At 54.4% G+C, this 25,467-nt stretch overlaps 1 protein-coding gene across 9 annotated transcripts in view; it reads right to left on the bottom strand.

The window, feature by feature from the left end:
- The window catches only part of ZFYVE28 (zinc finger FYVE-type containing 28), a 114,349-nt gene that overhangs the window by 45,717 nt on the left and 43,165 nt on the right, over window positions 1-25,467 (bottom strand). For all 9 annotated transcript variants that reach the window (XR_014244231.1, XR_014244232.1, XM_082390930.1 and 6 more), the window contains exons 2-6: window positions 12,908-13,048; window positions 4,609-4,746; window positions 3,109-3,311; window positions 1,919-2,008; window positions 653-742 (exon numbers count right to left, since the gene is read on the bottom strand). Coding sequence is in view for 7 of the 9 variants with exons in the window: in XM_082390930.1 (XP_082247056.1) it covers window positions 653-742; window positions 1,919-2,008; window positions 3,109-3,311; window positions 4,609-4,746; window positions 12,908-13,048 (662 nt within the window). In the remaining 2 variants the exon portion in view is untranslated. The remainder of the gene's footprint in view (window positions 1-652; window positions 743-1,918; window positions 2,009-3,108; window positions 3,312-4,608; window positions 4,747-12,907; window positions 13,049-25,467) is intronic.

Here is a 25,467-nt window from a genome sequence, read left to right as displayed (position 1 = left end):
CTGAGCAGCAGCGGACCGAGCCCAGAACAGCTGGGCTCTGACCTTGGCTCTGAGAGGCTCCGCAACGCTCAGCACATGACCGAGTACTTCCCGTCAGGCGTGCTTGACGACCGACCCCACGTGCTGCCGTGACACCTTTGAGGCCACAGACCCCAGAGGCCTAACCCAGCGCCCCCCTGCTCTCAGCAGCCGTGCTCCCACCCCATCGCAAGGCCGGCGCCACCCACCTGCCCCTCACCCAACAGGCTCCACCTCCCTGCCAGCCCATGAATCCTCCAAACACGCCCAACACATCCTCCTGCGGGGACCAGGGGCACCTCGCCTCGCGTCCCTACAAAGCCGCTCCCACAGCCCCTGCTGGGCCCCCGTGCCTGAGCGTGGAGGCCTCCCCCCAGGGCTGGGAGCGCACGTGGCTGTCGTGCTCACCCGCCCCGCACCGTCTAGGCTGGCTGAGTGGGGGGCACTCGGAACACCTGGCTCCTGGGCTGCTGGGACAAGGGCAGGACCGCCTGGCAGCTGCTCTGGGGCGGCTGAGCAGCCACCTTCGGGGTACGAGTACCACTTACCACCACCCAGAGGGGCCTGGCACCACGGACCCGACAACCCTGCCAGGTTTCTGAGAAACGACCGTCCCGGGCAGGGGGACACTCACCACACGATGGCCAACCTGGGGATGGTGAACATGAGGGCTGGCTCGTAGTCGTCGATCATGTCCTGGGTCAGGTACCCGAAGTCCAGGGCCCTGGCAGGGGAGGGAGAGAGTGAGCAGGGGCGACCCACGGCCAGACGGGGGAGGGGAAGGCAGCCGTGCAACCCTCACCCACGTCCGCGCCCGGCGGCCAGCTGCTGGACGAGCCCCGCTCTGCAAGGTCCGGCGCAGGCGGCCGACGCTCGGCCTCCCCCATCTTCCCACTTCCCGACCCCACCGCTGACGGGAAGAAGCAGGGGTGAGTGAGAAGTGCTCGCCGAGGGGAGCTGGTGAGGACAGCTATGCTGTCCGGCGTCCAAAGCGGCAAGAATAAACACGGAGCAGGAACGCTGCTCTGAACCATTTAACGCCACCAAGAAACCCGAATTGCTCTCCTGGATTTCTTCTCTCTCGCAGGCATACGAGACACTTTCTCTACATGCATGAGCAAGCGCTGCTGGCATCATCATGTTCTAAATAAAAGGTATTTCCTGTCATCTTATTCTTGGGTGATTTGAAATATCTCTCAACATATAACAGTGAAAAATCCGTCTTTAATATTAACAAACTTACGATGTGATATTAGACAGCTTCAAAATCTACCTACTACTGAAGCACAAATCACATATAAGGAACATTCTAGGTTAAATCTTAGTCCCAAAGTCTATTCAGAAAATCTGATCTCAAATCTGACCCTACACACCCCATACAAGCCATGATGAGAATACTGATGATTCACCCCCAAAACCCAGCTCAGCAAGGGTTCCATCCTGGCCTGTAGGGAAGAGGAGTGGAGGAAAGGAAAGGAGGAGGTGGGGAGTGAGGAGGTAAAAATGTGAGGAGATGAGGAGAGGAAGAGGTGAGGAGATGAGGAGAGCAAGAGGTGAGGAGATGGGGAGGTGAGGAGAGGAGGAGTTGAGGTGAGGAGGTGAGGGAGGTGAGGGAGGTGAGGGAGGTGAGAAGGTGAGGGAGGTGAGGGAGGTGAGGAGTGAGGGAGGTGAGGGAGGTGAGGTGTGAGGGAGGAGAGGAGGTGAGCATGGAGCCCTTCCCAACCATGTGAGCTCCACCTGCAGGGTGTGGGCCCAGAGAAAGGGGACGCCGGGGCTGAGGAACAGGTGTGTGTGTGGAGGCCCCGTGGCACATGCACATGGTGCCCCTGTCCGGGTGCAGCCCTCGCCAGGCCTGGGGCAGCAGGAGGAGCCGGGCCCCGCCATTCCCGGGTGGCCTCACCTCTCCACCGTCTCACAGAACAGCACGATGACCTCCTGCTGCACGTAGTACTCCCGGGGGGACTTCACGGGCACCATGGCCGACACGTAGCTGCAAACAGAGAGAAGGGAGTGAGGGCCACCTGGTGTCTCCCGGAACCGAGGGTGTCTTAACTGACAACCAAATGAGGTCCCTCCAACTGCAGCCCGGCCGCATCTCAGCAGCTTCATAAACACACACCCCCAGCATCACCGTTTATATTTTGAGCCAAAGCTTCTCCCTGGGTCAGGCCTCAACCAGCGCCTCCTTGGGTCCCACAGCCCTGCCCATCCTGGAACCGCCACTGCCCACTGCCGCGACGGTCCCCAGCCTCGAGGGAGTGAATGACCCTGTTTAGGGCGGACGGACAACCCCTGGGCCCCCACGCAGAGCAGGGCCAGGGGGCTCCACCCACTCCCCAGGTGAGAACATTTTTCTGTCACTAACTAGTTTTTCTTGTTACGAAAGCTCAGTTGGAAAGATGTGGAGCAGACAGAGCCGGCCGAAGCTATAAACCTCACTTGTGGCGCCCACTCCCTAGAGAACCGGCTGGAATGCCTGACTTCCTTCTGGGGCCCACACGGCACAGGACGGACAGCTTTCATTAACCGGGCCACCGTGGACGGGCTTTGGGGTCCTGCTCCTCATCTACCTCCAGCGTCTCCGTGTCTGTGGACACGGCGCAGGCCCCTCCCCGCAGTCCCGGGTCCTCCAGAGCCCGTCCCGTGAGGGCCCCAAGGACCACGCCATGTCCTCAGCCGCGGGTAGGCACGCCCCAGGGAGCTGGTGGGGGTGGGGAGGGCAGACCCGCTGCTTTGGAGAGGCGCCCACCTCACCCCACGGAGCTTGGGGCCCCAGCAGGCCCCTGAGCGGCCACCACTTCCTCCTGGCTTCTGCAGCGTCCCACGTCCGGGCACAGAGACGTGCTGGGGGCGGGGCGTTGTGCTGACCGTGACCTTCACCCGCAGGACCACCAGCGGCAGAGGTGCTGGGCGGCACCCGGCGTCCCCCGCGTCCCTCGGTCGCCTCTGCCCGCCCCCGCCCCCCCGCGACGGCCCGGAACCCGCCCGCGCCTCCCGCCGCGGAGCTTCCCAGCTGCAGACGCAGAGCCCGGCGGAGCTGCCCGCCCCCAGCCCTCCCCGCGGGGCAAAGGGTTAGGGTTCCTCGGTCACCTCAGCTCGAACTCGGCGAACAGCACGTCGAAGTGCCTGAGCGCCTCCCGCATCTTCTCCGTGTAGGTGTTGAGGTCCCGCAGCGCCTGGTCGCGGAGGGCGCCGCGCACGTCCTCCAGGCTGCGGGTCAGCTCCTTGGCCAGCGGCCGCATGGCCATGCTCTCCAGCTCGCGGTTCATGATGATGGAGCCGGCGGCCAGGCACTGCGGGCGGCAGAGGGCGTCAGGGAGGCCCCACCCGCGTGTCCTCGGCGCCCGGAGCGTGCGGGCTTCCGGAACCCACGACAGCGGGCGCTGAGAAAGGCCCCCCCACCCACGGCGCCCGAGAAGACTGTACAGCCAGAGGTGGGACCGGAGGGCAGAAGAACGGCGGGGCTGGGGCGCCTCATCCCGGAGACGCCTCCTGGGCCTCCCTTCCGGGAGCCCCTCCCTCATATTCCTGCCCCCCCTCCCCCCTCCGCTCTGGGGCGCCTGCTCCCTCCTGGTTTCTCTTAGATGCAGAGCCATCATGGCGGTGAGGACAAACGCCCTCGGGTTTGGGGGCTCCATGCAGGGGCCTCCGGGCCATGTGACCCCTGTCCCCTCCCCACCCGGCCCACAGACACCAGGTTCCGGCCATACTCCAGGTCCACCGCACCGGGGCTGACCGCGGCGCCCCAACATCTCCAGGCGTTCTAGGAAGCAGACGCCTCGTGTCCATAAAGGCTCCCTGCATCACCTCATGGCTTCCACAGCTGCCCCTGCCCCTGGGACCCGCTTTGCAGAGCTGAGCACTGAGGCTGGGGGGAGAGACGGCCTACCCAGGGCCCCAGCAGGGACGCCCCAACCAGGTGCGGCTCAGAGGAGCCGGGTGGAATGGGCTGAAACGGGGGAGCAGGTGGGCACGAGAGCCCGGCAGCGTGGGGGAGGGGGGCATTCCAGGAGTCCTGCAGAGCTGAGGCGGGGAGGACCGGGCCGCGCACGCCCCTAGGGTCCCGAGAGCAAGGCCAGGGGGTCGTCTGGGTGTCCCACGGGTCACCCCTAGCTGGGGTGAGGCTGGTCCTGCCTCCCCGGGCGGGCACCTCCCTCCCGTGCCTCAGGCTCCTCCTTGGGAGGTGAAGACCAAGACCGGAGGGGCTATGTGAGTGGCGGCTGGAGTGTGGGCCAGGGCGCAGCGGCCCCGCCCCGCAAGAAGAAACAGTCCTGCGGGTGCGGGCGGGCAGTGCTCTTCCGAATACCAGCATTACTGTCATAAAGAACCGCTTTTAGGCCCTACGTGTCTGGGGGCCTGAGAACCTCATAGAAATCACATGTGAGGCCTCGTGTCTGTATCTGCTTGTGTATAGTTTCCAGGGAGCATGTTCTCGCCTCCCCGCGACCCTACAGGCTCAGCACCATGTGTAACCCCTGGAGGAGGAGACGCCGGGCCCTGCACCTGTAGCTGCACACGGGTGAGCGTCGTAGAGGAGCAGCTGGGCAACGCCCAGCATCGTGACCCCGGACCCCGGCGGCCACCCACTACCTCGGCGCCAAACCAGAGCTGGCCGGCCAGGTTGTCGTGCCGGATCTCCTCGGGGAACTTGACACAGAAATCCCGCGGGGCGCGCTCCTGGGGGATGCACACATCCATGATCTGGTTAATGATGTTCAACACGTTGTCCTGAAACAGAAACAGGAAGTGCGCTAAGACGCAGCTCCAGCTGGCGGCTGGCAGGACTGCTTGGAAAGTCAGAGAAGCAAGCCCAGTGCAGCTTAGGATGACCAGGTGATGTGGTAGCACACGTGGGCCTGCTCTGCAACTGCTACAAGGAGCTCAAACTTTCCAGAAGTATCCAGAGTGAAGAGCACACCCTTCCCCACGTCCAGGTGTCTGGAGCACCCGCCATGAGGGCTGAGGGCGCTTCCCACGTCAGTCACCAAGTTCATGGTGCATCGCCCTTTGTGACGGCTGTACCTTTCCCTGCTGACCCGCACCTGGGCCCCTGCAGCCTCAGCCACGATGGCCGCCCCGAGCATCTCGCTGAACTCCTGTACACACATTTCTTAGGAGAGAGCTGGAGAGATGGAATTGCTAGGTGGACAGACACACAAAAAGTGGATTTTCTCCGCCCACTTGCTGTGCTTCTCTGATTAACAGTATAAGTCTGTGTCATCCTGGGCATGATCGCGACACAGTCAGGCAAGACCTGCTGTCGGGACAGACTTCAGTAGGAGACCACATGTAAGACTGGTCTTCTCCAACCTGTTTTACTGCATCTTAAATCACATCCCATTCTTTTCTCAAAATTGTCCTGTTCTTGAAACATCTACCATCCATTCAGTAGAATTGCAAGAACGTTGAAAGTTTAGTTTGTTTCTTTAATTTGTTAAAGGTAAGATTAATACCCATTCATCCCAGAGACACTGGAAACATGGGAAAGTGAAGGGGCAGGGAATGTCCTTGGGACAGTGTGACTGCAGGTGGCACGCTTCCTTCCGGGTCTTGTCCCCGTGGGCTGCTTCCCATCAGCACGGTTGGGATCATCTGTGGACATAGTTTTGTACTCTGCTGCTGTCATTTACTGTTGGGACGTGTTATCACCACTTTCCACAAATCCAACTTGTGACGGGGAGCCACGTAAGATTCCAGCACGTGGACCATCCTTTTAACTCCCTGCTTCCTCTTCTGCTGGACATTTACGTCATTTCTAATTTACCATGAATAACGCAATCACCACTGTGGTGCCTGACACTGAATTCTGGGTTAGTCCCTCAGAATCCACTCATCCCTAGAAGTGGCATTACAAAGTCAAGAGTGTGAAGTGCATTTATAGGCCCTAATTACATTCCACCAAATTGCTTTCCAGAAAAAGACAGCACACCCTCACCCTCAGCAATTCTGTATCTCAACAGTCCTCCTCTCCACCCTCTGAGGCTTGAGTTTCATTTTTCTTAGGCAGTAGATGTGAGCGGGAAGCATGACTTTCTAATGCAAACAACTGACGCACTGAACTCTGAAGGAAATTCTGCACCATAAGGAAATCGCACAAAACATAAAAATAAATCCAACCAACATCAAGTGGTCCTACTGTCAGCTCTATTTAAAAGGTTTTCTGGGTGGGCAGGTCTCTTTCTCACGATTCAACAAAGTAATGAGCAAATAATGGCAAAAATAACAGCAAGTGCTCAGGAAACGTCAGCTGGTATTGAGAGCCAGGGATCTCAGCCCAGCAAGGTGGCAGGGCTTACCCAAAGTTGTGTGGCCTTTGAGTGGCAGTGATCCCACCCTGCCCAGCCTCAGGACGGCAGCTGCCTGAGGGTGAGGTCTTTTTTCCTGCACTGATGGGTCCCCAGTGATAGAGCAGTGCTGAACACATGGTGTCCCTCAACGGACGTTTACTGGGGCGTCCGATTCCAGCCAAGGTGGAGCAACATGCATGAAATTTACCTCTTCAAACAACAGTAATGGAAGCAAATGAGACAGCGGTTCTCCAGACACTGGATGTCAGGCAATAAGTGATCCCAGAGAGAAGAGAAACAAATGAGGCGGGAGCTATGACTGCCCAGCTCACTGCCTGGAGGGAAGTTTCAGGTCACGGCACGGACAGAGGGTACCCACGTGGGACCCAGCAGACCCCCTAGTTGAAGAGATAGGGCTGAGAGCCCGGGGAGACCAAGGCAGCCAGAACCCAGAGGACAGAGTAGCAGACGTAAGTGAGCTGCCCAGGGAGACAGCCTCTGGGGAGACCCCTGAGTATTCAGCTGGGCACAGGGCCGAAGAGTAGAGAAGTTCACGGTTCACAGGGCATTGGGTAGATACCCAAAAGTGTCTCGCCTCAGTAGCAGACTATTCTTAGCCCCAGACTAAACACAGCTCTGATCCTGCCTCACATCTTAAAGAAACAGGATGCAAAAGAATCAAACCATTTCTAAGTAACCAAACTGTATCACAGAACAAAGCTCAAAAAAGTTTATGGAAAAACAAAAATATTCAGCTCTCAGCAAGGTAAAATTCCCAAGGTCAGGCATCCAATTAAAAAATTACCAGGCTTGGGCTTCCCTGGTGGCACGTGGTTAAAAATCCGCCTGCCAATGCAGGGGACACGGGTTCGAGCCCTGGTCCGGGAAGATCCCATATGCCACAGAGCAACTAAGCCCATGCACCACAACTACTGAGCCTGCGCTCTAGAGCCCGCAAGCCACAACGACTGAAGCCTGCGCGCTGCAACTACTGAAGCCCTCGCTCCTAGAGCCCGTGCTCCGCAACGAAGAGAAGCCACCGCAATGAGAAGCCTGCGCACCGCAACAAAGAGTAGCCCCCGCTCGCTGCAACTAGAGAAAGCCCGTGTGCAGCAACAAAGACCCAACGCAGCCAAAAATAAATAATTAATTAATTTAAAAAAATAATTTAAAAAATTACCAGGCTTGCAAAGAATTAAGAAAATATGACACCTGATGAAAAGAAAAAGCAACCCATCGAAACCAACCCAGACCTGACAGAGGTAATAGAACAGGGGATGAAGGCAGCTGTCATAACGGACTTTCGTGTGTTCAGAAAGTTACGTAGAATCAATGAAGAAACAAAAAGGTCTCAAACTGATCCAGAGACAAAACTTACAGTATCTGAGGTGAAAACAAAAATACACCGGATGGGATTAACCTCAGATTAGACAGGTCAGAAAAAAAGAACAATAAACCTGGAGACATAGCAATTGAAACTTTCCAAATTTATCAGAGAGAAAATACCAATAATAATAATAGAAGAGACCATCAGTGAATTCTAGGACAACCTCAACATGTCAAAATACATACAATTCAAGACCCAAAAGGAGGAGAACTGAAACAGAAAAAAATATGTGAAGGAATAGTGACTAATTTTTTCCCAAAATTTAATGACAACTATAAACTCACAGATCGAAGAAGTTCAATGAACCCTAAGCACAGGAAACACAAAGAAAGCGATACAAAGTCACAGCATAATCAAATTGAGGAAAACTAATAAAAAGAGAAAATCTCACAAGTAGCAAGAGAAAAAAATTTACGTACAAGGAACAAAGGTAAGATGACATTAGAGTTCTCACTGGAAACAATGCAAGTGAGAAGAGTGGAAGAACATCTTTCAAGTACTGAGGGGGAAATGATTAACAACTTAGGATTCTAAACCCAGCAAAAATAGCTTTCAAAATTGATGGCAAGATAAGAATTCATGACCAGCAGACTCGCACTACAAAAAATGCTAAAGAAAGTCTTTCATGCAAAAGGGAAAAGACACCAGATGGAAACTGAGATCTTCATGAAGGAACAGAGAGACCAGAAAGGGCGACTGCACGGGAAAAATGCAAGATCCTTTATTATTGTTTAATTTTCTATACAAAAAATTTGACTGTTTAAACAAAGACACTGACAATATAGTGTGAGTCTAAACACATGTAAGACGAACATGTATGACATAAAGACATAAGACTGCTTTCAAAGAGTTCGATACCACCTCACACATACAGTAGGAACCTTACAGGGGCTTATCCCATCTGTCCCTCCTGGATCAGCTGCTGTTACTGCTGCTGTTGCTGTGGGTGATGGGGCGGACAGTAATAAAAATAGTTAATGAAATCGAAATGTAATTTACCATATCAACAAACTAAGAGGAAAGAAAAACACAGGATAACCTCAACAGACACAGAGAGAGCATTTGAAAAAAATCCAACATCCATCCATTCCTGATAAAACTCTCAGCAAGCTATGAATAGAAGGCAACTTCCTCAGCCTGAAAAAGAGCATCTATGAAAACCCTACGATAGCTAACATCACACTGAATGGTGAAAAACTCAATGCTTTTCCCAAAATTGATCTATAGATTAAATGTGATCCCAATCAAAAACTCAGGCTTTTTTGTAGACATCTGCAGGCTGTTTTTAAGTTTCATATGGAAATGCAAAGAACCTAGAACAGCCACAACAACTTTGAAATAGAAGAACAAAGTTGGAGATCTGACGCCCTCTGATTTTAGGACTTACTTTAAACCTACCATAATTAAGACAGTGTGATACTGGCCTTAAGACAGATCAGCAGAACAGACTAGAGAACCCAGAAATAGACCCACACAGATATGGACAACTGATTTTCAACAAAGGTGCAAGAACAATTTAGTACAAAAAGGACAGTCTTTTCAGTGAGAAAGGATGGTCTTTCAACAAATGATGCTAGAACAATTGAAAATTCATTTGCAAAAAAAAATCTGAATGTTGGTTGAAAGCTCACACCATATACTAAAGTTAGGTCAATATGGATGAGAGACCTAAATATAAAACCTCACAACTACTGAAGCCCATGCACCTAGAGCCCGTGCTCTGCAACAAGAGAAGCCACCACAGTGAGAAGCCCGCACACCACAAGGAAGAGTAGCCCCCGCTCACTGCAACTAGAGAAAGCCCTCGCACAGCAACGAAGACCCAACGCAGCCAAATAAATAAATATAAAACCTTTCTTTCTTTCTGAAAGAAAATGAGAAAATTTGATGACCTTGGGTTAAACCAAGATTTCTTAGATATGACACCAAAAGCATGATGTATATAAGAAACAAATAGGTAAATTGGGCTTCATCAAAATTTGAAACTTAGGCTCTTCAAAAAACTGCTAGGAGAATGACAAGATAATCCACAGACTGGGAGAAAATGTTCGCAAATCATCGTCTGATGAGGGATTTAGTGTCCTCACATGGTCGTCCCTCTGTGCCTGTCTGTGTCCTAACAGCCTCTTCTTGTAAGGACACCACTCAGATTGGATCAGGGCCCACCCCAGTGACCTCATTTTACCTTAATCAGCACTTTAAAGGCTCCATCTCCAAATGCAGTCACACCTGCGGTACTAAGAGTTAGGGCTTCAACACATGAATTTGGGGCGGGGGGGACACAGTTCAGTGCATAACAACAACCCAGAATTCATTTCATCCTACGGCGCCATCAGCATTTCTTAAATCCTTTATGATTTTCTGAAGCAAGAAGGAAAACGAAAACCCGTGCAAAAGTCATCAGAAACCACCTGCATACTCATGTGTGCCCTAGTCCACAATTTTCCTGAAGAAAGTTTAGTTTATGCAAAAGCGCATTACTTAGATTCCTTCTAATTGGGATGAGAGTCAGCCCAGCGAGGCTGAACCGCAATGCACCTGCCTCACCCTCCACAGTGCCACATGGGAGAAGAAGCAGCTGTGGTTCACTGGGCCTCTGCTGCGTGCCTGGTCAGGCTGGAGACTTAGCTAGAAGACCCCATTTCGGGTCAGAAGGTTCAAAACACCACACCCAGCATGGCACCAGCCTGTCCAGCTGACCCCAGCCAGAAGGTATGACCTGAGCAGCCCTGAGACCAACGTGAGGACCCGCAGGGGCCCCCGGAAAGCAGAGCCGGGCCAGGCTGGCGTTGCCATGCGTGCTCTGAACAGATGCCCCCTGCTCAGCTGAGGGTCCACCTGGTCTGACGGGACCTGGGAGGCCTGAGGTGCCCCCAACAGGGGGCTGAGCCACTACCCACGGCCGAGAAATTCATGACCTCTGGGTACTTGGCAGGGGCGTCCACATCCTCTGGAACTGACTCACAGGTGCTGGGAACTTCGGGGGATGGGGGACCAGCTACATCTGGAGTTGGGTGACCTCCCCAGGGCAACCGTGCTCTAAAATCAAGGCCAGCAAGTGACCCGGCAGAGTGGGCCGCAGCCAGCCGCCTCCGTCAGACCTGCACGTTATCTCGGTTCTCGTGCTGTGATCACACACATCACCCCGTGCTCTCGGCCTTTGTCGAAGTCCCTCCCTGACCGCAATGGCCTGCCAAATGCCCACCTCCCCTGCGCCTGCCTGGCTCCCTCCTATGACATCATCCACCCTCCGCCCAGGGGCACCTCTGCAAGTGAGCGCTGTCGAATGAATGAATGAATGAACGAACTGGCGGCATCATGAAGGTCAATGAAGATTAGAAATGGCAAAATGCCTGTTTCGGGGAGTTCCCTGGTGGCCTAGTGGTTAGGATTCCGGGCTTTCACTGCCATGACCCTGATTCAGTCCCTGGTTGGGGACCTGAGATCCCACAAGCCGAGCGGCACAGCCAAAAAAAAAGCCTGTTTCAAGAAAGATGTTAGAAATGAAAGTGACTTTCCAACCTAAATAGCTGAGCTTTGTAGAAATTCACTGTAGTGGGAGCCCCTGACAAAACAAGGAGCCCCAGTAACTGGCCAGTGAAACGAATGTGACAGTGACAAGCCTTTATGAAGTTACGGTACACACGGGGAGGCTCACTTTGGCGCCTCTTCTAAGTCCATTTTCCTGGGGCGGGCAGCTGAGTACAGAGCCAGCACCCAGGATGCCTCAGCCATAACTTTCAGCCACGCGTTTGTGGGGAGAGGAGTCCTCCCAGCGGGCCTGGCTGCCGCCCTCTGCGAGGCCTGCGTGCGGGGCTGGCGTCGGGGAGCTGGGGTGTCGGGATGAGGGGCTCCCTGGGCCTCCCCTGCTGTGTCTGTGCTGACACCCTTCCCCCCTCCCCGGGGCTGCAGTTTGGTGTGTGCCCGGCAGAGGGGCCTGCGGAGCCTGCGGGCCCCCAATGAGAGCCCCGGTTCTGAGTCTCTGACGAGCTTCCCTGGGGACAGCGTGTCGCTGGGGGTGGAACGCGGCCCACGTGACTCCGCGGGACGAGGTTCTGGAAGCTGACGCCTGTTTCCTCTGGACCTCGTCCCCGGGCCCTCTCCCTTCGGTGGTTCTGCTTCACAGCCTTTCACTGTGATGGATCAGAGCCCTGAGTATGTGAGCCCTGCGTGTCCTCCTGCTGGAAACCCAGGGTGGCTTTGGGGACCCCGACACAGGGGTCTTCAGAGAGGAGTGAGAAATGAAAGATGCTTGTGTCGCTATGTGAGAGTGAACTACTTTAGCTGATTTTTATGACTTGTTTCTCGACCTTTTTAAAGCGGCCTCACCCGCATCCAGTCCCAGGGCCGTCCTCCCTCTCTGATTTTCCCTGCCGAGGCCTTGCAAGGCACAAGCTGAGTTTCACCCAACTCGGTCACTCTGTGTAACATGCAGTTACAATAGCCAGTGAGCGGGCATGAGTGGCCTTGGGAGTAAACACAGTCCCCTGCAGGGAGCCCTACCCTGCGGTGGGGGGAGGGGGCAGAGAGAGGCCTCCTCGCTGCCAGCGGTGGGCGAGCTGAGGGCACAGGAAGGACATCCTCCGGTGGGGAAGCAGGGCATCGACAGACCAGCCAGTCAGGAGACCCTCCTGTCCCCTTGGTCCCTGGACCCTCCTGAGAGATGGGAATGGGATGGGGTGTGCTCCTCCCGCCCCCTCAAGGATTCTGTAAGAACCCTTGATGCTTGAAACACACGACGGGACATTTGCTTCCCCGGACCCGCCCTGTGATCTAGGACGCACAGCCCTCACCTCCCCGGTGGAGAGGCTCAGACTGGTGGGTTGAATACACCGAGAAGGTTCCAGAACTTGGTGAACGACCCTGACGGTCACTTGACAAAACTTGCTTCATCCACGTGCTCTCGTGCTGGTGTAGCCTCCCGGGTGTTCGGGGACCCCAGAGGAATTCCCAGCATGGTGTCCAGGACCAGCTGAACCCTACAGCAGGAGGTCGCCACCGTGCCAGCTCTGCGGTGGCCCCGCGGGCCGTCGTCCCCTTCCCCGTGCCGGCTCCTCGTCCTCCCACGTTCCTCTTGGAGAGTGTCCCGCGAACCCGCCCCTTCCAACCTGCTCTTGTCCCCGGGATGTCCCCCCCGCCCCACTCCGGTCCGGTTTCCCTCCCTGAGACGGCTCCCCGGGCCCGCGCCCTCCTTCCCCTCCGTCCCGCCGCTCACCTGGCAGGAGCGGAACTGGCTGACGAGCAGCGTGCAGCGCTGGGGGTCCTTCCGCCCGTCCAGACTGTCCAGCTCGGCGGCCACCTGGCTCAGCTCCTCGTCCGCGTGGTAGAACTGCGCCAGCAGCTGCGGGTCCGACCGCTGCGGGGAGAGAGGGCGTGAGCGCCGCCCCGGGGGGCGTGGCCTTGTCCCCACCGTGGGCGGGGCCGTCGCCCCGCCGGCTCCCCTGATGCCCCGGGGGCGGGGAGAACGACCCCAGACCAGGGCTGGGGCGGGGCCGGGGCGCGGGACGGTGGAATCAGCTCTCAGAAGGGAATTTTAGTCCTAAACTAAACTGAAGTGATGAAGGCGGCCGCTGAAGGGAGGACGCGGCCCGCTCCCCAGCCTCCTCCCAGCGCTCAGCCCAGTTTCCACGACGCCAGGAGGGGCGGGGCTTTGTGGCGGGAAACGCTCTCTCAGGGGCTCACCTCCCACGAAAGGCACGGGGCGTTCTCCTGATTCTGGGTCTTCAGGCGTAACCCCACCCTTGGAGCGAAGGCCCAGCTCCGTGCGCCTCCGCCCGTCCTGCCGGCCACCTGACCGCCCCGGTCTGTCCCCAGCTCCAGCCCCACCGGCCACGTGCTGTCCTGTCCACACGCTCACGCCCACCCCAGGCCTCCGCGCTGTGCTCCCTCCAGCCGAGGTGCCAAGGTCTGTCCCCTAGGAGCTGAGTCTCCAGGATTAGGACAAGCCCACGGGAAGGGTGGCAAAGCCCTCAAACATGTTTTTATAAAAGGTGCCCTTCATGATGGGACAGCGAGATACAGAAGAGAAGGAAAGACAACCAATCAACCCTCGGTTCCCTCCTCCTTCTACCTAAGAATCAGCACATGGCTGTCTTTACGCTCTACATTTTGTTGAACATAAGGTAACTTATTTTCGTAATTTCTCTCAGCTCACTGCTCGATGGAGCTCGTGTTCTGCCCCCTCCCGCTACGTGGCCCGTCCCAGGGTGGTTCTTCCTCCGCTGGGTGGTCTTGGTCATTCATCAGTGCCTGACTCTGGGTCACTCGCGAGGCTGGCCCAAACCCCTGGGGTGGTGAGGAAGCCCCTCAGGGAGGCTGAGCCAACCTCGGGCAGGGGGGAGGGGGCTTCAGTGATTGGCCCAGGAGGCGGGCATGTGACCCAGGCAGGGCCAATGGGAGACCTCCCTGGGACTTTCCACCGGAGAGTGGCAGGGGTTCACTGATCCATGCACCAACCCAGCAAAGGCACCTGAGCACCCACTGCCAAGGATGCAGGGCTGGGGACACGGCCAGGAATGCGGCAGGTCCAGACCCTGGCCCCCTCCATGGGCTCAGCTGACTCACGCCCAGGAGGGCCACCAGTGACCCCTCTGTGATGAGACAGGAACCAGGTTGGGATCAGGGGCTGGCAGTACATTTTTGCCCCTTTCCTGTTGTGCTGACCGGAAGGAAAGACGGAAGGAGAGGGTCTGGGAGGTGGGGAGCCGGCTGACTCCCTGAATGGTGCCCTCACGCACTGTCCCTACCACCCTGGAGTCAAGCTCCCTCCACCCCGACCCACATCCCTCCATTAAGGCCCATTTGGACCCATTTCCCACCCTGGAGCCTCCTCTTAGTTTCAGAAGCTGGGAGGAGGGAGAGACACTCTTGCCCTCTGACCCCCCAACCAGGGTTCAATCTCGTGCCTTCAGGGCCTGGCAGACACCTACATGGGGAGAAGACAAAAGGGAGCAGTGGGGCTTGTGGAGAACTGGAAAGGGCCTGCCTGCCCGGGGAGAGGCCAGGGAAGAAAACAACAGCACCCAGTACTGGAGGACCCCAGCCAACCACCGCAAGCCTTGCGTGGGCTAAACGTCTCCATGACCACGAACAGCCTCCCACTCTCCCTGTGGAGGGCACGGGGTGGGCGTGGTGGAATCTGCCACCTTGGAATCGATGCACAGAGACAAAGCCTTTGGGCTCACCTTGCTTTGCTTTCAGTAAATCAAAGACTTTAAGAGCAGACCTACGAATGTGTTGACCATTAGCAAAAAGAGAGCTGAGCACACACACACACACACACACACACACACACACACACACAGCAGAAACTAGAGAATTCAGAAAAAAAAAAATTTAAACCTAACAATTATCTTTATTTTCTTGAGACACAAAAGACCTGTGTGATTTTTAAATTTTAGTGATACTCCGAGACAGCTTTCCAGCCCCCTCAGGACTGGCATTTCCAAAGAAGAATCAAAAGTCCCCTGTGTCTCTTGGGGGTGCTGAGGAGCAGAAGGAGAACCTCACTGATTGTGGCAGTCACATTCACCCGGAAACCCCAGACGCTAGGGAGACAAAACCTCCAGGCAGAAGTCCAGGAAATGAATGAACACAACTTACAAAACTCAATCTGTGCTGATTAACAGAATCCAAAAGAAAATTTTGGTGCTACATTTCCATTTCTAAGTATGCAGAGAATGAAGCAAACACAGCAGTCTCCAGCCGGCTGATCACTCACAACTAAATGGGTCCAGCAGGGCAGGGTCACCCTCAGGCCAGCTCGAAGGCCTGCCGACTGGAGGAAGGTAAAGATTAGGAACAGGAACTCTTTCTCTTTGGTTTGAATCAGTCAGCCTCATTCAACAACATTTAAAATCAAATTATAAATTAGACTTTTATTTATTTATTTTATAGTTATTTATTTATTTGGCAGCACCAGGTCTTAGTTGCGGCATGCAGGATCTTTGTTGCGGCGTGCGGGCTCTTAGTTGCAGCATGTGGGATCTAGTTCCCTGACCAGGGATCAAACCCGGGCCCCCTGCACTGGGAGCGCAGAGTCTTAACCACTGGACCACCAGGGAAGCCCCTAAATTAGACTTTTAAATGTCCCTAAGTAAAATGTCCACAGCAAAGAGAACCAATTGATATAAATATGAAGAAGTACTCACCCTATTTTGAAATAAAAACTATAAGAGAATAAAATAGAGCCCAGTAGTAATGTCTTTTTTGGCACACGATGTCAATATTTTCTCAAAATAAATTCATAGCAATGACAGTTTTCACTGTTACAAGACAAAAATAAAACTAATGAAGGTAGCATTTAGTTTAGGAGGTTAGAAGAGTAGTGAACAAGCAGCCCCAAAGAAGCCTCAAACACCCAAAAACACAGCAGTACTGAATCAGTCCAAAGTGCAAAAGTTGACTAATTCAGAACTAATTTTGTAAAGCTGATGAAATTATCCATTCATTCAAACACCTGTTCTGCGATGCAGGATGGGGATGCGGGATGCAGATGTGAATGGAGATGTGGGATACAGGATGCAGGTGGGTGTGAGCTCAGGCCCCGCCCTCAGGAGCCCATCTGAGCCAGGCATGTGACAATGCTGGAGGGACCCAGCCTTTGTGAGGCTGGCCAGCTGGGCTGTGGCAGAATGTGGCATGAACCATGAGTGTCCCCAGCCCGGTGCAGAGCACTGGTTGTGCCTCGGCGGGTACCACCCAGACGCCTCTGTGAGGTGGCCCAATATTGACCCAGATGAAGAAGACTAATGGCCAAGCTCACATCCGTGGACACGGCAGAGCTGGCAGCCAGCCCAGGTCTCACTCTAAGGATACTCAGGAGCCCATGTGGGAGAGAGGAGGAGGTAAGAGTGACCAGGGCGGGATCCCTCTCACGCCTCTTGCTTCCCAAACAGGAAGTGAACACTGCAGCGGAAGAGCCTTAGAAGGATGCCTTGTCACTGTAGGGCAGCAGCGCAGTCGCAGCCAAGCTCCAGGAAGGGAACGAGAAGAGAAGGCAGATGGTGGGACAGGTGGGCGGGACAGATGGCAGGTCAGGCAGCACGGCCAGGGCAGAAAGGACCAGCCCCCTCACTCCCGCCTCGCAAGCTCAGCGATGGAGTGCAGCCCCGGGTGCGCAGAGTCCCAGCCCGCTGCCCCGCCAGCAGCCCCCCAGCAGCTGTCCCAGGACACGACCTGGGCTCCGAACGCTGGTTCCCGGGACGTACTACCCCACGGGACCCCCACCACCCTGACACTCTGCAGAAGAGAGCCTTGCGGATCTCGCTGGACCCCCCAGGTGGGCTCTTCAGCTGGACAGAGTGCAGGGAGCTCAGGGGTGAGGGCTGGGTGCCTAAGAGGCCAGCCCAGGCCTGGGCCTCGCTTGGACCAGTTTTCCAGTAAAGCCTTGGACTCCCCACTGCAACACCCAAATCCAAGAGCATCGCAGAGAAACCAGAGAAAAGCCTCAAGTCACACACTCTGAATCTGGCAGCTCCCTGTGCTGTGCGCCCGGCCACCCGCTGATCCTCAGGCCCCGGGCACGGGAGAAGCTGACCAGGCCATGCTGGACTGCCAAGGAAACCCACTGACCACTGGTCACCAGGGCTGGGACCCCTCACTTCCTCCAAACACTCACCCAGACCCTCCTGCAAGTCTCCACCACCCTCTGTCCCCTCTGAGTCCTGGAGTGCCCGGGAGGCCGTGACCCATATCCGCAGGGTTGGCCTGGTCCACATCAGTGCATCAGTACACCAGCGCTGACCTGGCGGCACCACCAGCCACCGTCAGCGGATCTGGCGCCCCAGATAGGCACACACTCCTGTAGTCACGTGGTGGCAGCCCTGCCATCTGGCCCGTGGATGGCTGGTGGCCGGTTACTCCTGCCCCACCCCCACTCAACTGCCCGCCTTCCCCCCCAGGCTCCTCCACCAGGGCTCCCGCTGGGTGCCCCTCCGGCCCCTGCTCTCCCTCAGGACTCGGGCACCTGCCCTCCCTGTGGCCGTCAGGCCTGGGTGCGGAACCGACCAGAGGCACGTCTCCACGCCCGTAGTTCACTCAGTCTGCCCAGCACCCCCCATCAGGGAGCCCCTGGGGAAGCCAGCTGCTTCCTACCGAGACTCGAGGGGCGCCCATCCCTGGTGGTTGTAGGAATTGGTGGGCAGGGTTCGGGTGCAGTTTAATCACAAAGATAACCACCCAGAGCTGAATGTGTGTCATCTAACTCCCCTAATCCAACACCTCCACCTCCCCAGAAGGTAAGGGCTATTCCCCAATTTACAGAAGGAAAAACTCAGGCTCAGAGAGCGAGATTCATAAATCCACCCAGTATCCCATACCCAGTAAGCAGTCTCACCTGCCACTCGGCCTCCCTGACAGAGGAAGGCCTTTTCCCGTGACTCAGTTTCCCTACTGGCTCCTGCTGGGTGATGGGGACCAGAGAGCACAGAGCCATCATCCCGGCTGGCACCATGTGGCCCTGAGGGCGAGCCGGCAGGTCCCACCAGGCCTCAGGCTCTGTGGCTCAGGGTCCAGGCTCGTGGGCCCACAGTGGGTCAGTTTGCACAGACACCACGTGTCAAGTCTGTATGCCCGGGGAGCGTCCATCCCCCCGGGAGGCTGGCCCTGTCCTGGGCTGCAGACCAGCTCACTGCCGAACCCCAGGACCCACCCACCCTGGGCAGGTGCCAGTGGACAGTCAGCTGGCCCCACACGTGCCTGCAGCCTGACCTGGCACCACAGGTGGCCTGTCCTTAGCTGTGCGGAGGCCAGCCAGGCCACTGTGAACCCTGCTGCCTCAAGGGCACAGCCCTTTGCAGCAAAACACTGCCAAGTGCTTGCCCAGGAAAGGCTGATGGCTTTACCTTCGATTTGCATCAATAAATATTTTACCCCTATGGTATAATAACAAAACAAGCCATTTCGGTTAGAGGAATCAAGGGCCCTCCAGAGCATGGGGGCAGAGTCTGAGGCTCAGACAAGAGGTGGCAAGAGGAACCAGGTGGGCACGGAATGTAGAGGATGCGTGCTGGACACGGGTCCAGGGTGGGCTCCAGGTTCAAGTCCCGCTCAGTACCTTACCGGCGGTGACCTTATCCCACGCCTCAGTTTATCATCTGCAAAGTGGGCTTAAAGCACACAGGGTACCTCGCACGGCGCCCGGGGGTCTGCACCTGGTGCAGTCATCGCGGCGGCGGCGTCAACTGACCGTGATAAGTGAGAAATGAGACGCTAAGGAACCACGTCATTCCTGAGAACATCGCCGCCACCCCCAGCGCCCTGTCCCGGAACTCGGCTGAACACGCCCTGACGTCCTGCCGGCAGAGCCGCACGGGGGCCTCAACCCCAGGAGGCGGCGTGACCCACAGCGAGGGTGCGAGCGACCCCTCCACCCGGAGTCCCAGGCCGGGGACAGGCGCAGCCACCGCGCATGCCCCCTGCCCACGGGCCGCTGGATCCTTCGAGTCAGGCAGAAGGGGGCGCCCAGAGAAGGGCGGGGAGGTGGGCAAGGGCGCAAGGGCCGGGGTGCAGAGAACCGGAAAGGGGTAGAGGGCGGGGCACGCGGAGGGGCCCTGGGACGCAGGTGTCCAGGTGAGCCCGGAAGAGCGAGCGCGCGGAGGGGAAGGAGGAAGAGACTGGGGCCCCAAACGCGGGGCCCCCCCACATCTCGCAGGGCAGGACCAAGTCGCGACGGCCAGGCGGGCGCAGCGAGGGGGGGGCCTCGGGGCCACTGCCCCTCAAGGCGGGGAGGTCGCAGTGTTCGCAAAGCGCGACGTGGGAGGAACAGGAGGCCGAGGACCAGCAGCCCCAGAAACGCAGGCGAGCAAGAGGGTAAGGATGCCGGCGCCTCTCCAGGGCTCCCAGGGGGCGCTGAACCACCCACTGCCCGTGTGTGCACCTGCGGGGGGGGCGGGGGTGTGTGTGTGTGTGCGCGCCGGCGCGGGCTTCGGGTTCTGGGCCGCTCAACCGCCCACCTGCAGAAGTGGACCTGGGCCCTCGGCCTGCCAGCCCTGGCCCACAGTCCAGCACCCAGAGCAAGCCCATCCCTAGTCTCCTTCAGAGCCCCGAACCCTGGGCCCGACCTGAGGACACGTGGCCAGCGCCAGGCCTGGCTGGTGGGAAGCACTTCTCCAGACTCAGGCTCAAAAATGGCGCAGCGCTGGCTGGATGGGCTTGGTTCCCAGTGGGCCAGGGGAGGCCCTCCCCAAGCCCTCCAGCTCGGGGCCTGGGCTGGAGTCTGGGTTAGGGGGCTTGGAGAGGCACCTCCACTCCAGAAAACCTCCACTGAGCCAGCTGTGGAATGAATTCTGGAAGGAAAAGTGGACACACATGGTCCAGACACAGAATGGGGTGCTCCCCCCTACTCCACAGGAGGGGTGCCTATGGGAGGGCAAGTCCCTTTCTAGTGGGAGGGGCACCTCCTCCTTAGCAGGGCAAGGCAAGGACTTAAACACCACACCAGTCGAGTGGTACTCAGGAAGCCCAGGTGAGCGGAGGCAACCCAACCTCACGGTGAGCTTAGACACTGCCCTAGGCCACTGCCCCAACACAGCCTGGGGCTGAACGTGGACGCCCAAAAAGAAAGCACCACATCTCAGAGAGATCTGGGGGGAGGGGGGAGATGCAAAATGTAATTACATCTAGGGTCGTTACTCCAGCAAAAAATAGTCCTGAAATCTTATCCACACCTAAGAGATTCATGTAAATCCTGAGACAGAGTTTTATTTTATTTTAATTAATTAATTTTTTTACGTTTGGCTGTGTTGGGTGTTCGTTGCTGCACGCGGGCTTTCTCTAGTTGCAGCGAGCAGGGGCTACTCTTCGTTGCAGTGCGCAGGCTTCTCATTGTGGTGGCTTCTCTTGTCGCGGAGCACGGGCTCTAGGCGGGCGGGCTTCAGTAGCTGTGGCTCGTGGGCTCAGTAGTTGTGGTTCGTCGGCTCTAGAGCGCAGGCTCAGTAGTTGTGGCGCACGGGCTTAGTTGCTCCGCGGCATGTGGGATCTTCCCGGACCAGGGCTCGAACCCGTGTCCCCTGCACTGGCAGGCGGATTCTTAACCACTGCGCCACCAGGGAAACCCTGAGACAAGTTTTAAACCTCACGAAATTTTCGTTTCAAATACTTTTATCGCTGTAACCAGTGTTGTCCAAAATGATGTTTTATAAGAACCTTGTTATGCAGAGCTGACCGTGGACTGCACTGAGGCAAGCCCAGGCTTCTGCAGCTTCCCAGATGGTCTGCTAAGTTAGTACCCTGAAAGCTTTAGACGCTGGGACCAGTTTAGACATCCAGTAAGTCAGCTCCCTGCACCTGCTATCTCACCGAGCGGTGCTCCTCCCAGCTGACTTGGTCTCATTTGTAGTGAAATCCACAGCCAGCTCCGAGGGGGCGGCTTCCCCACCGCCGGCCACTCTGGAGAGCAGCCCAGCAACGGCTCAGGAGAAAACCCTCTGACTGCAGAGGGTCCCTGCCCGTGGGGCACAGCGAGGGGCCCCTTTATAATTCTGCTCTAGTCTCATCTGGAGACGGATCCCCATCATGGGAGGAAGTTCTCCTGAGTATCAAGCCCCCAGCCCTGGGAGGAGGCTGGATTGGCCCTGTGAGAATGAGGTGTCCCCTATCGGGCTGGACACCCCCCTTCCAGGGGAGCACCTGGGCTCGGGGCCCTGCAACACCCCAGGTGACCACACTTGCCTTGGCTGCAGTATTTGCAGACACAATGCCTGGAGGTAACTGAGCGTCTAGCGAAGGGTTTTCAGAAGGAGAGTGAATTCTCAGATAAAACTCTCAATCAAGTGCTGTATAATGACACGCCAAGAACACTGATTGCAAGAAATTTAACTGCAGCAGCTGCAGTGGGTCATAAAGAAGCTCTTCCGTAACTGCAGAGGAAAAGAGCCCAGGGTGGCAACAGACCTCGAGGGGGAGTGTCACCGCAGCACCAAACGGAACAAATGGTATCTGACAGTCGGGTTTTCACACTGCAGGAGATCTTGTCTTTGAATTTCAATAGGCTGAAGATTCTTTAAAAAGAATTTTATTTTTAAGACTATTACATAGTAAACCTGTTAGGATGCCCATCAATTCTGTTCCCATTCTGCTAACAGCCACAGGACACTGTCCCGGGAGCCCTGGGCCTTTGGGGTGCCACTGGCCATGCCCTATTGCGGGGACAAGTCCTGGGCTTGGCCCGGCCTGGCTGACAGCAGCCCAGGAAACAGCTGAGGGGAGGTCGCAATCTTCTCAGCTTCTAGGACGGATGGAAATCCGCTCGTGGGAAGTGGAAATTTAAATTGCTTATTGTGAATTATTCCTCTCCTTCAAAAAGGATTTGAGTGACTTAATCAGAACGCATGTGAACTGAACTTATCTGTTTAATCAGAGGAGCAATCAAAAGGCCCGAACAGGGGTCCCGGGTTCCGGGCCACGTTGATTACTGCAGGTGGTCACCCTGATCTCTGCTTTGCCGACCCAGGCTGGGGCCCATGAGGGTCCCCCCCACTCCTGGGCACATCACCCCACCGGGCTGGGACGAAGTGGGCTGGCAGAGGCCATTCCTGCCTGGGTCCCAGGAACACACGGGTTGGGGAGGAACATGGAATCCCAAGGGATGTCCCGAGGGGAGGACCTAAGAGATCGGACGTCACTGGAAGCCACCATGAGGGAGGCCCCTGGTGCAGGAGGGGGTGATGCACAGTTCCAGACCCCTGATGGACCCAAGGACTTAGAAACCCAGCATGGCTGCTGCCACCTCGGGCCCAGACCCTCTGGCCGCACCTCACCCGGGGCCACCTGGGTGGTGCTGCTCTGTGGACAGGCAGCTCCAACGGGTGGGGACGAGCCCAGCGACCCTGTCCCCAGAGAGTGTAATCCTGGCTTCTAGAAACACTTTTATTGAGATGTGACTTACATCCCATAACATCCTCCTGGTTAAAGTATGCAGTGCAGAGGGTTTACTATATTCACAGAGTCTGCACCGTCACCAGGATCTAACTTTAGAACCTTTTCATTGCCCCAAAAAGAAGCCTCACACCCATTTCCAGTCATCCCTCCACCAGCTCCTAATCTACCGTCTCTATGGATTGGCCTATTTTGGATATTTCAAGTAAATGGAATCATACAAGATGTGACCTTTCATGTCTGGCTTCTTTCACATAGCGTGTTTTCAAGGTTAATCCATGTAGTAGCATGTGTCAGTACTTCATTCCTTTTTATAGCTGAATAATATTCCACCATGTGGATGGACTGCATTTTGTTGATCCATTCATCAGTTGGTGGGTATTTGTTTCTACCTTAGTTATTATGAATAATGCTGCTATGAACAGGTTTTTGTGTGGATATGTTTTCTCTTGGGCATAAACCTAGAAGTGGAATTCCTGGTCATGTGGTAACTGTGTTAAACTTTTCAAGGAACTGATTGTTTTCGAAAGTGGCTACACCATTTAACAATCATATAACAGCAAAGTTGCCATATACAAAATTAATATACAGAAGCCTATTGCATTTCTATACACTAACAAACAAGGAACTATCAGAAAGAGAAACTAAGAAAACGATCCTATTTACAATCACATCAAAAAGAATAAAATAACTAGGAATAAATTTAACTAAGAAGGTAAAAGACGTGTACTCAGAAATCTATAAGACACTGATGAAAGAAACTGAAGATGACACAAACAGATGGAAAGATATACCGTGTTCATACACTGAAAGAATTAATACTGTTAAAGTGACCATACTACCCAAGGCAATCTACAGATTCAATGCAATCCCTATCAAAATACCAATGGTATTTTTCACAGAACTAGAACAAATAATTCTAAAATTTGTATGGAAACACAAAAGACCCTGAATAGCCAAAACAATCTTGAGAAAGAAAAACAAAGCTGGAGGTATCACACTCCCTGATTTCAAACTATACTGCAAAGTTATAGTAATCAAAAAAGTATGATATTGGCACAGAAACAGGCACACAGATCAATGGAACATAATAGAGAACCCAGAAATGAACCTACACTTATATGGGCAATAAATCTATGACAAGGGAGGCAAGAATATACAGTGGGGGAAAGACAGCCTCTTCAATAAATGGTGTTGGGAAAAACTGGATAGCTACGTGCTAAAGAGTCAAACTGGACTACTCTCTCATACCATCTACAGAAATAAATTCAAAATGGATTAAAGACTTAAATGTAAAGCCTGAAACCATAAAACTTCTAAAAGAAAACCTAGGCAGTATGCTCTTTGGCATTGGTCATAGTAATATTTTTTTGGATTTGTCTCCTCAGGCAAGGGAAAGAAAAGTAAATATAAACAAATGGGACTACATCAAACTAAAATGTGTCTGTACAGTGAAGGAAATTATTAACAAAATGAAAAGGCTACTTACTGAATGAGGGAAGGTATTTGCAAGCGATATATCTGATAAGGGGTTAATATCCAAAGTATACAAAGGACTCATACAACTCAACATCAAAAAACAAACAACTCAGAAAATGGGCAGAGGATCTGAATAGACATTTTTCCAAAGAAGACATACAGATGGCCAACAGGCACATGAAAAGATGCTCAACATCACTAATCATCAGGGAAATGAAAATCAAAACCTCAATGAGATATCACCTCACACCTGTCAGAATGGCCATCATCTAAAAGAACACAAATAACAAGAGTTGGCGAGGGTGTGGAGAAAAGGGAACCTTTGTGCCCTGTTGGTGGGAATGAAAATTGGTGCAGCCACTGTGGAGAACAGTATGGAGGTTCCTCAAAAACTTAGGAATAAAACTACCATATGATGCAGCAATCCCACCTCTGGGTATTTATCTGAAGAATATGCAAACACTAATCTAAAAAGATATCTGCACCTCCGTGTTCATCACATCATTATTTACAACAGCCAAGATATGGAACCAACCTAAGAGCCCATCCATAGATGAATGATAAAGAAGATGTGGTACATATACACAATGGAATATTACTCAGCCATAAAAAAGAATGAAATCTTGCCATTTGAGACAACATGGATGGGCCTAGAGGGTAAATGCTTTGTGAAGTAAGTCAGACAGAGAAAGACAAATACTGTATGATTTCACTTATATGTGGGATCTAAAAAACAGAACAAATGGACAAACATAACAAAACAGAAACAGAGTTATAGATACAGAAAACAAACAGGTGGTTTCCAGAGGGGAGGGGGATGAGGGGAGGATAGAAATAGGTGAGGGAGATTAAGAGGGACAAACTTTCAGTTGCAAAATAAATGAGCCACGGGTATGAAATGTACAGTGTGGGGAATATAGCCAATAACTGTGATATCTTTGTGTGGCGACAGATCATAACTAGACTTATCCTGGTGGTCATTTTGAAATATCAGATCACTGTGTTGTGTAACAGGAACTAACACAGTGTTGTAGGTCAATTATACTTCAGAAACAAACCAACAAACTCATAGAAAAAAAGATCAGATTTGTGGTTACAGAAGCGGGACAGTGCGGGGAGGGGGACTTGGACGAAGGGGGTCAAAAGGTACAAGCTTCCCGTTGTAAGATAAAGAAGTACTAGGGATGTGATGTACAACATGATAAATATAGTTAACACTGCTGTGTGTTATATATGAAAGTTAAGAAAGTCCTAAGAATTCTCATCACAGGGAAAAAATTCCGTCTCTTTCTTTAATGTTGTATCTATGAGAAGATGGATGTTCACTAAACTGACTGTGATAACCATTTCGTGACGTATGTAAGTCAACTCCTCATGCTGCACACCTTAAACTCATGCGGTGCTGCGTGTCAATTACAT

The sequence above is a fragment of the Balaenoptera borealis genome (assembly GCF_965194805.1).
Source record: "Balaenoptera borealis genome assembly, chromosome: 4".
In the NCBI taxonomy this organism is placed as follows: Eukaryota; Metazoa; Chordata; class Mammalia; order Artiodactyla; family Balaenopteridae; genus Balaenoptera; species Balaenoptera borealis.
Note: the sequence above shows the minus strand (reverse complement) of the source record. Positions and strands in the feature narration are given on the sequence as shown.